This window comes from Cetorhinus maximus, chromosome 32 (assembly GCF_964194155.1).
Source record: "Cetorhinus maximus chromosome 32, sCetMax3.hap1.1, whole genome shotgun sequence".
NCBI lineage: Eukaryota > Metazoa > Chordata > Chondrichthyes > Lamniformes > Cetorhinidae > Cetorhinus > Cetorhinus maximus.
In genome coordinates this window covers 5,073,858-5,088,463 of record NC_135910.1, presented here as the reverse complement: position 1 = coordinate 5,088,463, position 14,606 = coordinate 5,073,858, and the positions used below count along the sequence as shown (strand labels likewise).

Genomic DNA, 14,606 nt, shown 5'->3' with positions numbered 1-14,606 from the left:
CACACTCCTGCGCGATGGCGATCACTCGAGCCATCTTCCGCTTTATCTGGAGGTCGAAAATGGATCGTGTCTGCAGGGACGCGATGTACAAGCCTCTAGATAAAGGGGGAAAAAACGTGCCCAACATCGCCCTCATACTGATGGCCACCTTTGTGTGTGGCTGCATCAAGCGGTGCGTAGACCCTCAGTACGCAAACACCAAGTGTCACTACGTGCTGAGGTTCTACCTGTCCCCGGTGTTGCGAAGGATGGGTCTGGCCACGCTGCCGCGGAACGCTCCAAGTAGTTGGACCGTGCCGTACCACCTGTCCCTGGTGGAAAAATTTATGCAGAAAAACACCTTTGACCACAAGTCCATCAGGCAGTGGTCAGCACGTAACGTCCTAGAGGCCCTGAGGGAAAAGGAGAGGGTGGACCCTGTGGGATGGTTCCCCGAGCAGACTGTCAAAGTCATTTGGCAGAATGCCTCATCGCCAGAACTTTCCAACAAGCACCAAGACGTAGCTTGGCTGGTGGTGAGAAAGGCCCTCCCCGTCAGATCCTTCCTACACGCCAGGAGTCTCACCCCCTCTGCACGTTGCCCTCGAGGTGGCTGTGGTGGGGAAGAGACCGTTGTTCACCTCCTTGTGGATTGTGCCTTTGCAAAGAAAGTCTGGAGAGAGATGCAGTGGTTGCTGTCGAGGTTCATCCCGAGCAGTTCTGTGACACAGGACTCTGTGCTCTACGGGCTGTTCCCAGGGACACACACCGAGACAAACATCGACTGCAGCTGGAGGATCATCAACTCGGTGAAAGACGCGCTTTGGTCTGCCCGAAACTTGTTGGTCTTCCAGCACAAAGAGTTGTCCCCGACCGATTGTTGCGGACTGGCACAATCCAAAGTCCAGGACTACGTGCTGAGGGACGCACTAAAGCTTGGGGCAGCTGCCGCAAAGGCGCAATGGGGAAGGGTCGCTGTCTAAGACCTTTCTACCACAGCGCACCGAGAGACTGGGAACTGTTTAGAGCCCCTCGGGCTGTACAGATCAAAATGAAAGGCTGTAAATGATTGTAATATTGTTTGTACTGATGCACCTGGTGATACAATTTGTAAAAGTTTAACCTGGATTGTACCCTTGTAATGTTGTTTTTGAAATGGTTTTGAATGTGATTGAAGATTTTTTATGAATAAAGTATATTTTTACAAAAAAAAAAAGACTGAGAATAAATATGACAGTTCTCCATACATAACCCACCAGCTCCTTGCAGGATTACATTGCGTTCTTTGGACACTGCTTTCTGATTCATAAAACTGAGGATAAGGAAGAATTCACTGAGGCAGGTGGGTGAAAATGTTGGAAGTGGTTCAGCAAACTGCTCCGACAAGTGGTGGGCTCATGTCCACAGCATGTCCTCAGTCTCCACTGGGCTGTGGGGAGAGGGAGGGGATCAGGCAGAAGGTAGGGAGTGAAATGAGAAGGTGAGACAGCGTAGGCTACTGTAGAATGGCATTGCCTGAGAGCAGGGAGCTTGTTGTGCAGATTTCATCTTCGTTGGGGAATGGGATAGTTTGTTTGCAAGTATCTAAAGGGAAAAACACAAAGCTAAGGAAAGGAAACTTAAATGGTTTTCCTTAAATAAATAAACCTACTTGGAAAATAAAAGCAGACAGTTCTTATAATAAAATCTATTCTTTATTCAAAAAATAACTTTACAATAGTGAGATTAGTGAGATGGTGGTGCAGTGGTATTGTCACTGGACTAGTAATCCAGAGGTCCAGGTTAATGTCTTGGGGACATGGGTTCAAATCCCACCTTGACAGCTTCAATTAATTAATCAATAAGAGTCTGGAATTGAATTCTAGTCATGAAACTATCATCAATTGTTGTAAAAACCCATCTGGTTCACTAAAGGGAAGGAAATCTGCTATCCTTATGTGGTCTGGCTTACATGTGAATCCAGACCCACAGCAATGTGGTTGACTCTTAAATGGCCAAGCAAGTCACTCATTGTGTAAAACCGCTACAAAGTGGACTGCGGCACTTCAAGAAGGTAGTTCATTACCACCCCCTCAAGGGCAGTTAGGGACGGGCAACAAATAGTGGCCTTGCCAATGGCACCCGCATTTCTTGAATGAATAACGAGAAAGCTTGTTGCAGCTGATAAACTCTGGCGAGTTTAGAAGAATGAGAGGTGATCTCATTGAAACACATAAGATTCTGAAAGGGTATCGGAAGGTGCCCAGTTACCAACTTCCAAAGCTACTCTGTCTCTAAGTCTTCATTTTGTTGAACACTCTGTAGCATCTATGAAGGCTTTTCTTCACAATTCATTTGTCCCGGATAAGTTGGAGCACGCTCCCTGAACACTTCTTACAGAAATCCCCTCTTGAGTAGAAAAAGATGATCTTTGTGAATATGGTTGTTTAATTTCTCCAATGAGTTGGACATTCCACCCATCATTTGCAATTCCCTCCTGAGTTTGGGACAATAGCGCCCACCGTTTACCTTTCCTGTCATTCTAAAGGTTGGACTGTTCTGAATTCGCCCACAGAACATGAACTATATTTGGCAGTTTCTTGTCTCAGACTCTCATGGCTGCTGGGGTGGATGTTCTTTCCTGGGATGTATAACAAGCTCAGAGCCAGGAGCACCTTTGCCTTTTCCCTGACTCAAAAGAAGAAGCAGAGTTAATAACCGTGTCAACGGTATGCGAGGGTCAGGAAGATCTGGACGGTCCTCACAACTGAGAACAAATTCTGTTGTCTCATCTTTCGGTTTCTACCAAGGTCCAGTCAGGAACCGCAGGCTGTTGTGAAGGTGTCTGTGTACTTTACTGTGGTCACAAATTCCGGCAGGTAGGCCCAGAGAACATCGCCTATCTTTTAAAAATTATGGGACGTGGGGCTTCGCTGGCTGGACCAACATTTATTGCCCATCCTCAGTTACCCTTGAGAAGGTGGTGGTGAGCTGCCTTCTTGAACTGCTGCAATCCATGTGGTGTAGGTACACCCACAGTGCTGTTAGGGAGTGAGTTCCAGAGTTTTTGACCCAGCGACAGCGAAGGAACGGCGATATATTTCCAAGTCAGGATGGTGAGTGACTTGGAGGGGAACTTCCAGGTGGTGGTGTTCCCATCTAGCTGCTGCTCTTGTCCTTCTAGGTGGTAGCAGTCATGGGTTTGGAAGGAGCTGTCTAAGGAGCCTTGGTGATTTCCTGCAGTGCACCTTGTAGATGGTACACACTTCTGCTGCTACAGTGCGTTGGTGGTGGAGGGAGTCAATGTTTGTGGATGTGGTGCCAATCAAGGGGCTGCTTTGTCTTGGATGGTGTCAAGCTTCTTGAGTGTTGTTGGAGCTGCACTCATCCAGGCAAGTGGGGAGTATTCTATCACACTCCTGGCTTGTGCCTTGCAGATGGTGGACAGACTTTGGGGAATCAGATGGAAAGTTACTCGTCACAGGATTCCTAGCCTCTGACCTGCTCTTGTAGCCACAGTATTTATATGGTTAGTCCAGTTCAGTTTCTGGTCAATAGTAACCCCCAGGATATTGATAGTGGGGGATTCAGTGATGGTAATGCTATTGAACGTCAAGAGGCGATGGTTAGATTCTCTCTTGTTGGAGATGGTCATTGCCTGACACTTGTGTGGCTTGTGTTACTTGCCACCCGTCATCCCAAACCTGAATATTGTCCAGGTTTTGCTGCATTTGGACATGGGCTCCTTCAGTGTCTGAGGAGTCGCGAATGGTCCCGAACATCGTGCAATCATCAGCGAACACCTCCACTTCTGACCTTATGATGGAAGGAAGGTCATTGATGAAGCAGCTGAAGATGGTTGGGCTGAGGACAGCACCCTGAGGAACTCCTGCAGTGATGTCCTGGAGCTGAGATGATTGACCTCCAACAACCACAACCATCCTCCTTTGTGCTAGGTGTGACTCCAACCAGCGGAGAGTTATCCCCCCCGATTCTGCCTTCGGCCATTTCTTGATATCATGTGGAGTGAATCGAATTGGCTGAAGATTGGCATCTGTGATGCTGGGGACCTCTGGAGGAGGCCGAGATAGATCATCCACTTGGCATCTCTGGCTGAAGATGGTTACAAATGCTTCAGCCTTGGCTTTTGCATTGACATGCTGGGGTTCCCACATCATTGAGGATGGGGATATTTGTGGAGCTTGCTCCTCTGATTAGTTGTTTAATTGTCCACTACCATTCATGACTGGATGTGGCAGGACTGCAGTTGCTGCTCTAATATGCTGCTTCCGCTGTTTGGCGTGCAAGTGGTCCTGTGTTGTAGCTTCACCAGGTTGACACCTCATTTTTAGGTATGCCTGGCGCTGCTCCTGGCATGCTCCCCTGTGAACCAGAGTTGATGTTTTGGCTTGATGGTATTGGTAGAGAGAAAGAGAGAGAGAGAGAGAGAGAGAATTGCCAGGCCATGAAGCTGCAGATTGTGGTTGAATACATTTCTACTGCTGCTGATGACCCACAGCCCAGTTTTGAGTTCTGAATCTATCCCATTTATCATGATGGTAGTGCCACATAATATGATGGAAGGTATTGACAGTATGAAGATAGAACTTTATCTCTGCAAGGACTCTGCAGTGGTCACTCTTACCTGTACTGTCATGGACAGATGCACCTGCAACAGGTAGATTGGTGAGGAAAAGTTCTAGTAGGTTTTTCCCTCTTGTTGGTTCCATCATCAGTCTGGCAGTCATGTTCTTTAGGACTCCCGCCAGCTCAGTCAGTAATGGTGCTATCTGTTGCGACCCAGCAGTTGTTAAAGCTGAGTTATTTAAAAATCCCAGAGGGAAACTTATAACACCTGTCATAAGCATATTTTTACTTTTTTATGTTTGAGATGCAGCATTAAAATCAGGAATCAGGCTACCAGTTGTTGAGAGGTTTTATATTAAACTAAATGAAACATTTTATTAATTTACACAAGTTAAATATATACACATGGCTACAAATTACTGCTATCATAACTTTTAACAAATTCCTAAACTAATCTCCATTAAGGCAACAGCAACCCATAGACTTAACCAGGCACCAGGCAAACCATTTTCACCTTACAAATTCAAAGTGAGGTTCCTTTCACTTTGGTTCCTGTGGAGACAGTTGCGGGCTTACAGCTGCTTTGATCTTACTTTGCCTCTGCCCACACATGAAAACTGCTATCGGTTATATCCTGCACATCTCATTGAATGTAAGTTCTCATTGTATCACCAGCCTCTTTGAACTCCACCTCTTCTAACAATAAAACCCCTTTCATAGTACCAATTTTATTAGTAATATAAACATATTGCTTGGTCTCTGCTAGCTAGGTGCCAGATTTCACCCCACTTCTTGAATGCTCTATTCAAAAAATGCAAATGCACCCTACCTCTCTTACATCTCAAAACTAGTACACATCAAAGCGCCCAGACTAGCTGGCTTTAATCCAATTAAGACACACCTACAGACTAATCCTCTATTTTTAAAAGGAAAATATTTTCCAATAATATATACATTAATAGCTTCATGGCACTATCATTGAGCACTCTTGGTGGTTGGCAGTGAAGTTCCCCACCTAGAGTACATTCTGTGCCATTGCCACCATCAGTGCTTCTTCAAATTGCTGTTCAACGTAGAGAAGTACTGATTCGCTCAGTCAGCAGCGCATGCGACCCTGAATCTCCGGGTCGTGGGTTTGAGCCTCCCTTTCGCTTTGGAGGTGTCAGCTGTGGCTCAGTTCATAGCACCCTCGCCTTTGAATCAGAGGGTTGTGGGTTCATGTCCCACTCCCGGAAAACCAAGAACTGTGATTGTACTCGAAAGAGTTGCAATCTGTGACTGTTGATAACTCGAAAGAGTTTCATCAGCGGAGGGAGGGCGGCCGGTGGTAATCAGCAGGAGGTTTCTTTGCTCATGTTTGACCTAATGTCATGAGACACTGTGGGGTCTGGAGTCAATTTGAGGACTCCCCTGGGTAACTCCCTCCTGAACGTATACCACTGTGCTGCCGCATCTGGTGGGTCTGTCCTGCTGGTGGGACAGAACATACCCAGGGTGGGCGATGGTGATGTCTGGGATATTGGTTGTAAGATCTGATTCAGTGAGTATGACTATGTCAGGCTGTTGCTTGACTGGTCCGTGGGACAGCTCTTACAATTTTGGCACAAGTCCCCAGATGTTAGCATGGAGTACTTTACAGGAACATAGGACTTAGGAGCAGGAGTAGGCCATTCAGCCCTTTGAGCCTGCTGCGCCATTCGATAAGATCATGGCTGATTCGATTGTGCTCTGAACTCCAATTTCCTGTCTACCCTCCATAACTCTTAACTCCCTTGTCTATCAAAACCTATCTAGCTCAGCTGTGAACAAATTCAATGACCCAGTCTCCACTGCTTTCTGAGGAAGCGAATTCCACTGACTACGAACTCCGAGAGAAAATATTTCTCCTCATCTTCATCTTATAAGGGAGACCTCTTATTCTTATACTGTGTCCCTTAGTTCTAGTCTCTCTGAGGAAACATCCTCCTGGTATCTACCTTATAAAGTCCCCTCAGGATCTCACGTTTCATTAAGATCACAGAGATTTGTTTCACTGGTCGGATACTCAGTGGTCGATTGCTTCAGATAATCTTGCACTTAGTTATACGGGCCTAAAGGGTCCCACCTTTGAAACCTAGTGTTACCTGTGGCTCAGTTGGTAGCACTCCTGCCTCTGAATTAGAAGACTGTAGGTTCAAGTCCCAAGTAAAAGATTCACAACCGAGGCTAACATTCCAGTGCTACTATTGGAGAGGCTGATTTCTGGATGAGATGTTAAATTGAGGCCCTTATGCCTTCCTCAGGTGGAGCAGTAGAGTTCGTCTGGCATCTTGGCCAATTAATGTTTATCACTCAACCAATATGAGTGAACAGAATAAACTGGTCATTTATGTCATTGCTGTTTTTGGGTCTTGCTTGTGTGCACACTTCCAAAATTACAACAGTAACTATATTTGCAAAGTACTTAGTTAGGTTTAAAGCACCTAGGTCGAGAAAGCTGTTATTTAAATGCAAATCAGTCCAAACCAATTGGAGCTTATGATGATAGAGGGCCCAGTGTGTCTCCCTTGGTTGGCTTCCCTGGTAACTTGAGGCACTGTCCCTTTAAATTCCAATCACACTAAAACTGGGGATATTTAAGTTGCAATGTGACCCTCACCTGCAGCAAATGATTAGCTTGAGGAAAAGTTAGTTCATTTCTACACCTACACACACATACCAGAGATCCCAGGTCTGAGGAGTTAGTGACAGGCTTTAGTCTGCTCCGATCCGGCCTTGTGGGAGCGCGTTTACGCGATGGCGGGAATGGTGAGTGAGGCTCTTGCGCAATCCGGTTAAAATCTCCGCCATCCGTGCGGGCAGGTCGCCGGGGGCCGGCCGGTCCTGTTCGCCGCCGTCCCGTCTGCAAGCCGCTGCCGATATTTGTCGACTTCCAGGTGTCTTTCTACCTGTATTTTGCCCCCTGCGGCGCGCGGGGGTGGGTCGGCCTTTTGGTGGTTGCCATGGTTTCTTGGGGCCTGCTTCCCTCCTCGGAGCCTGAGCATCCAGTTCTAGATCTGGCTGGAGTAACAGGAATAGTGTGTGTGTGTGTTAATTAAAGGTCAGTGCTGAGTGGCACAGGAGAAAAATCATAGTGGGCCATTGAGGATAAAGTGTGTGTTTTCACTTTTGAGCAGTTTCATTTATCAATTGTAAAAATGCTAGAGATGGTTTTTTCCAGGTATTTTTGTTTTTTGTTCTAGATTTCCAGCATCCGCAGTATTTTGCTTTTATTTTAGAGATGGGACAATTGTCTATTTGACTGAGGTTGTGAATGATCAATCCTGTTGACTGTACAGGTGTGTACTTCATTGGATAGACATGTTGGGTCACTGGGAGCGTGGGAGCAGTCGGCGGTGAAACTTGCACAATCAGAGTTGGCAACTTAATTTTTTTCTTTCTATTTTAAATTATTTGATTTCTTTTGCTCTTGTGTATAAGGACTTCTTGTCTTTCAGGTTCTGTACACACCCCCTGATCTGTGGAGGTCCTATCCAGCTCTGATTGCGGCCGAGTACAGCAATGTGTCACTCCGAGTCGTATCCAGGGGTCAAGATTTCTGCTCAGAGACTGGCTGTACAGCTCCGTACTTCCTGAACACATTCCTCCAGGGAAAGGTAAGTCAGCTATGTGTAGTTTCTGTGTGCTGAAAATTTCTATAAAATGAGTTTAATGGCAGAGATTTACTAAATTAGCAGATATTTAGGAGCGAGGATGGCCATTTTGACCAATTTCATTTGATTTCATTTGGAAATAGTTATCCCTGACTTGTGGCTTCATTTTCTTACATGACTGCAGGGTTTATGCTTCTAGTGCCCTTGTACCACAGAGTTGTTGGGACAGCAAACTGATCCTAATGATCTAACCATGTAGAACTGCAGTTCTCCCTTCTGATAACTTTTACAATGTAAGTCATGGCTCAATTTTAGCACACTCACATCTTGAGCCTTAAGGTTGTGGGTTCAAAGCCCCACTCCAGGATCTTGACCACAACCTAGGTTCACACACCCAGTCCTTTACTGAAAGAGTGCTGGAAGGTGCCATCTTTAAGATGAAACGTTAAACCGCGGCTTCGTCTGTAATCTCACATGCCCGTAGCAGAGCCCAAGGTGCACTTGAAGAAGTGCATGAGAATTCACTCTGTTCTGTGAATATATATCCATGGCATTAATCTGAAAGGGCTGTTTCTGTGACATAACCAAACTGTTGTCAGTGTGAAGAAACTCCCTATTGTCAATGCTAAGTTTGCTTTCCATTGGCTTACCATGTATCCACCTAGTGATAGTTTGGAAATAGATTTTATAGTGCTCATTTCTCATGGGATGGGGGCAGCCTGGTGGTCTGGTGAAGTAGGAGGGTGACAGGAGTATGACGTTGAGATAGAGGATCAGCCATGATCATATTGAATGGCGGAGCAGGCTTGAAGGGCCGAATGACCACCTCCCTTCTAGTTAACAAATGTAAAATGGATCCCTTTAGTGAGATGGTGGTGTAGTGCTGATGTCACTGGATTAGTAATACAGAGGCCCAGGCTAATACTCTGGGGACACTGGTTCAAATTTCAATTTAATAAAAAATGAATTCTGGAATTGAAAACTAGACTCAGTTAATTGTCTCTTCGAGTTATTATAAAAACACATCTGGTTCACTAATTCCCTTTAGGGAAGGAAATCTGCTGTCTTTACCTGGTCTGGCCTACATGTGACTCCAGACCCACAACAAAGTGGGTGACTCTTAACTGCCCTCTGAAATGGCTGAGCAAGTGACTCAATTATGCATGGGTAACAAATGCTGGCCTTGCTAGTGCCCATATTCTATGAAAGAATTAAAAATAAAGGTATTGTAACAAGAGAGTGGTATGAATTGAATATCTTCATCCTGCTGTTTATCCTTTTCCAGTAACTGAATACAAGACTGGGCAAAATAAGACTTAGCCGAGATCCCCATGCACTTGGTTAGGTATCTGGTAGGGAGGAAAATGGGTGGTGTTTCAACAGCCCGACCACTGGTGTTTAACCTCCAGTGAGGTTACCTGGCACTCATGGAGCTTTATCAAACACTGGCAGGAGTTAGGAGGGGTGTTACAGTAATTCATGTAGTTTGTTTTATTTTAACTCTTTTTGGGACTGAGGTGCACTGGTTCTCTTAAGAGACTGTCAATAACTGACATGGTTTAGATGTACCAGTGTGACTCCGCTCCAGACCTCGGCTGAGGTGCACGCTGGCCGAAAGCCCAGGTGGGTTTTGGGGATATCCCCTATCACTCTACACGTGCCCAGGTGTGGTCTTGAGGATGTGAACAAGTAACCATCTGGGTATCTCAATTTATCAAGTGGAAAGGAATAACAGTATTTTTATCATTACAACCTTTATGGAGCTGCTGAATTTACCCCAGTTATAGTGACTGGGGAGAACTACACATGCAGTTTGGAGTTGTTTGGGATTGGGTGCTACCTTCAATGCCACTACATTTGTTCTGCTAAGGTACTGTGAGCTGGGAGGGTGACTGTCAGCCTCAGGCTAATAGCACTGACGTTAGGTGCTGACAGAAGGAGAGAGCAGACCAAGAGGGCATTGCTGATTCACTGCCAGCCAGTCAAGGGACCTCTTCAGCTGTGCTCAGTTCATAGCACCCTCGCCTTTGAATCAGAGGGTTGTGGGTTCATGTCCCACTCCCGGAAACCAAGAACTGTGATTGTACTCGAAAGAGTTGCAATCTGTGACTGTTGATAACTCGAAAGAGTTCCAGTGTTCTTAACAAGTAACAGTTGCATAATATAAGATGTTTAATGTGACTATATGATGCCTAAATGTCCCTGTACCCCTTTAGGTACCAGTGTTGGTGGCTGACGATGGCTTCTGTGTGCAAGAAAGTAATGCAGTTGCTTATTACGGTGAGTAAGTTTTCTTATGTCTCCTTCTCTTTCCCCTCCTCCCTTCTGACCTCCCACTGCTCTATAAAGCTGTAAAGAGCGAGACTTCACTGAACAGAGCTTAAATTTAAGGAAATACTTTTTTTGCTTTTAATTAAGACTATGGCAAGGGAGCTCGGTCCCGTGTGTTGTACAGCCTGCGGCACGTGGGAATTCTTAGACACTCCTTGCAGTCTGGATGACTACGTGCAGGAAGTACCACCAGCTTGACCAACTGGTTTCGGAGCTTGAGTGTCCGCTGGAGAGACAGCGGTGTATCCGCGAGGCTGAGGGTTACGTGGATAGCACATTTTTAGATGTGGTCACTCTGCAGCTTAAGTGCAGTCAGAAGAAGGTAGTCAGGAAAGCCCCAGATTGCAACTCACTCAAGAACTGTTTTTCTGTGTTGGAAAACAGTGAGGGTGACGGTTTCTCTGGAGAGTGCAGCCAGAGCCAGGTTCACTGTGGGTGGCTCAGCTGCACAAAGGGGTGGAGTAAGAGTGCAAGAGCAATAGTGGTAGGAGGCTCAATAGTGAAGGGTGCAGACAGGTGCTTCTGTGGCCGTAGACGTGATGGTATGTTGCCTCCCTGATGCCAGGGTCAAGGATGTCACAGAACGGCTGCAGGGCATTCTGAAGGGGGGGGTGGCGAACAGTCAGAGGTCACGGTTTACATTGGTACCAGTGACATAGATAGAGGGATGAGGTCCTGTAACAAGAATTTGGGGAGCTGGGTAGCAGTTTAAAAAAGCAGGACCTCAAAGGTTGTAATCTCTGGATTACTCCATGTGCCAGGGAGTATAGGAATAGGAGGATAGAGAAGATGAATATGTGGCTGAAGAACTGGTGCAGGAGGGATGGCTTTAGTTTCCTGGATCACTGGGTCTGTTTCTGGCAAAGGTGGGGCCTGTACAAGTCGGACTGGTTGCACCTGAATTGGAACTGGATCAACATCCTTAGGGGGAAGGGTTGCTAGTGCTGTTGGGGATGTATAAACTGATTTGGCAGGGAGATGGGATACAGAGTGGAGGTACAGTAGGGGGTGATACACAGCCAAATATAGAAGAGAAACTAAGTCCACCTGGAAGGCAGAACAAATATAGACCTGTTAGGGCACAAGGGAATAATGCAAGGCTGGATTGCACCTATTTTAATGCAAGGAGTCTTACAAGTGAGGCAGTTGAATTGAGGGGGTTGGTTAACACATGGGAATATGATATTGTTGCTATCACAGAAACATGGTTGAGGAAAGGGCAGCTCAATATTCAGGGTATAGAATCTTCAGGTTTGACAGGGTGGGGTGGGTGTAGGGTATAAAAGAAGATGGCATTGCGCTGTTGGTCAAGGAGTCAGTTACTGCAGGATGGTATCTCAGAAGGTGCCTCAAATGAGGCCATATGGGTAGAACTTGAAAACAAAAAGGGGGTAATCACTTTGCTGGGAGTGTAGTATAGGCCTCCAAACAGTTGGAGATAGAGGAGCAGCTATGTAGACAAATCTCAGGTGTAAAAATAATAGGGAATTTCAACTTAATATTCAACTGGGATAGTCTTTGTGTGAAAGGCTTAGAGGGGGTGGAATTCTTAAAGTGCACCCAGGAGAGCTTTTTGAGGCAGCACATAGAAAGTCAAGAGATGGGGCAGGACTGGAACTAATCTTGGGGAATGAAGCTGGGCAAGTGGTAGAAGTGTCTGTGAGGGAGCATTCTGGGGATAGTGACCATAACTCTGTAAGATTTAAGGTAGTTTTGGAAAAGGACAAAGATGGACCAGAAATAAAGGTCCTGAATTGGGGGAAGGCCAATTTCAATATGATAAGAAAGGATCCGGCCAAAGTGGACTGGAAGCATCTACTTGTAAGGAAGTCTACATCAGACCAGTGGGAGTCCTTCAAAAAGGAAATAGAGCTCAGGGTCAGCACTTCCTGTAGAGGTGAAGGGTAGGACCAACAAATTCAGGGAACTCTGGACTTGTCAAGGGATATAGAGGATTGGATAAGAAAAAATGGCTTATGGCAGAAAACAGCAGAAGCCCTAGAGGAGTATAGAAAGTGTCGGGGGGGTTCTTTATTTAAAAAAAAGAGTAATTTGGAGACCAAAGAGGAGGCATGAAGAAACATGGGCGGGCAAGATAAAGAAAAATCCCAAGGCATTTTATAAATTAAGGGCAAGAGGATAACCAGGGAAAGAGTTGGGTCCATTAGGGACCAAAGTGGCAAACTGTGCGTGGAGCTGGAGGGTGTAGGTAAGGTAATTTCATCTGTCTTCACTATGGAGAAGGATGATGTAGGTGTAGAAATCAAGGAGGGGGACTGTGATATATTTGAACAAATTAGCATTGAAAAGGAGGAAGTTTTAGCAGGTTTAAAAGTGGATAATTCCCCAGGCCCAGATGAGATGTATCCCATGCTGCTATGTGAGGCAAGGGAGGAGATTGCAGGGGCTCTGACACTAATTTTCAAATCCTTCCTGGCCACAGGAGAGGTGCCAGAGGACTGGAGGACAGCAAATGTGGTACCATTATTCAAGAAGGGTAGTAGGGATGAACCTGGTAATTACAGGCCAGTAAGTCTAAAATGAGCAGTAGGGAACTATTGGAAAAATTGAGGGACGGGATTAATCTCCTCTTGGGGAGGCAGGGAATTAATCGGGGATAGTCAGCATGGCTTTGTCAGGGTGAGTTCATGCCTAACAAATTTGATTGAATTTTTCGAGGAGGTAACTAGGTATGTAGATGAGGGTAGTGCAGTTGATGTAGTCTACATGGACTTCAGTAAGGCTTGTGATAAGGTCCTGCATAGGAGAATGGTCAAGAAGGTAAGAGCCCATTGAATCCAGGGCAAATTGGATCCAAAATTGGCTTAGTGGTAGGAGGCAGAGGGTGATGGTCGAAGGTTGTTTTTGCAATTGGAATCCTGTGACGTGTAGTGTACTGCAGGGATCGGTACTGGGACTCTTGCTGTTTGTAGTGTACATTAATGATTTAGATGTGAATATAGGAGGAAGGATCAGTAAGTTTGCAGATGACATGAAAATTGGTGTCGTAAATAGTGAGGAGGAAAGCCTTAGATTACAGGACGATATAGATGGGCTGATAAGATGGGCAGAGCAGTGGCAAATAGAATTTAATCCTGAGAAGTGTGAGGTGATGCATTTTGGGAGGACTAATGCAGCCAGAGAATACACAATGAATGGTCGGACCCGAGGAAGTACAGAGATCAGAGAGACCTTGGTATACATGTCCATCGATCCCTGAAGGCAGCAGTGCAAGTAGATATGGTAGTTAAGGCATATGGGATACTTGCCTTTATTAGCCAAGGCATAGAATATAAGAGCAGGGAGGTTGTGTTGGAGCCGTATAAAACACTAGTTAGGCTACAGCTAGAGTACTGTGTGCAGTTCTGGTCGCCACACTATAGGAAGGATATGATTGCACTGGAGAGGGTGCAGAGGAGATTCACCAGAATGTTGCCTGGAGTGTTTTAGCTATGAAGAGAGACTGGATAGGCTAGGGTTGTTTTCTTTCGAGCAGAGAAGGCTGAGGGGGGAGCTGATAGAGGTATACTAAAAGGGACTTGGATAGGGAGAAACTTTTTCCCCTTAGCAGAGGTGTCACTAACCAGGGGACCATACCTTTTTTAAGGTAAGGGGCAGGAGGTTTAGACTGAATTTGAGGAACATTTTTTCACCTAGTGGGTGGTTGGAATCTGGAACACTCTCCCTGAGGGGATGGTAGAGGCAGTAACCCTCACAATATTTAGATGAGCGCTTGAAACACCATAGCATACAGGGCTATGAGCCAAGTGCTGGAAAGTGGGCTTAGAATAGATAGGTTCTTGATGGCTGGCATGGACACAATGGGCCACAGGGCCTGTTTCTCGACTGTATGACTCAGCAGGGAAATGGCCCTTCTGCCCCCATTATGCTTCTCTTCTCATCCTATCAATATGCTCTTCTATTCCTTTCTAACTTCCCCTTGGATACCTTTGCCATAACTACTCCTTTTTGGTAATGAATTTCTGCTGAATTCCTTATTGGGTTTTTGATATACTTATATACGTTTACAGCTCCGAGCTTTGGTCTTTGCATCATTACAGAATTACATTTCAGGCCACTAAGCCCAACTAGTCTGTG

General features: G+C 45.7%; 1 protein-coding gene across 1 annotated transcript in view; it reads left to right on the top strand.

The window, feature by feature from the left end:
• The first annotated feature begins 7,320 nt into the window (after window positions 1–7,320).
• Window positions 7,321–14,606, top strand: part of LOC144671428 (elongation factor 1-gamma-like) — a 42,960-nt gene continuing 35,674 nt past the window's right edge. The window contains exons 1-3 of the mRNA XM_078533331.1: window positions 7,321–7,332; window positions 8,022–8,180; window positions 10,394–10,457. Coding sequence (XP_078389457.1) covers window positions 7,321–7,332; window positions 8,022–8,180; window positions 10,394–10,457 — 235 coding nt within the window. The remainder of the gene's footprint in view (window positions 7,333–8,021; window positions 8,181–10,393; window positions 10,458–14,606) is intronic.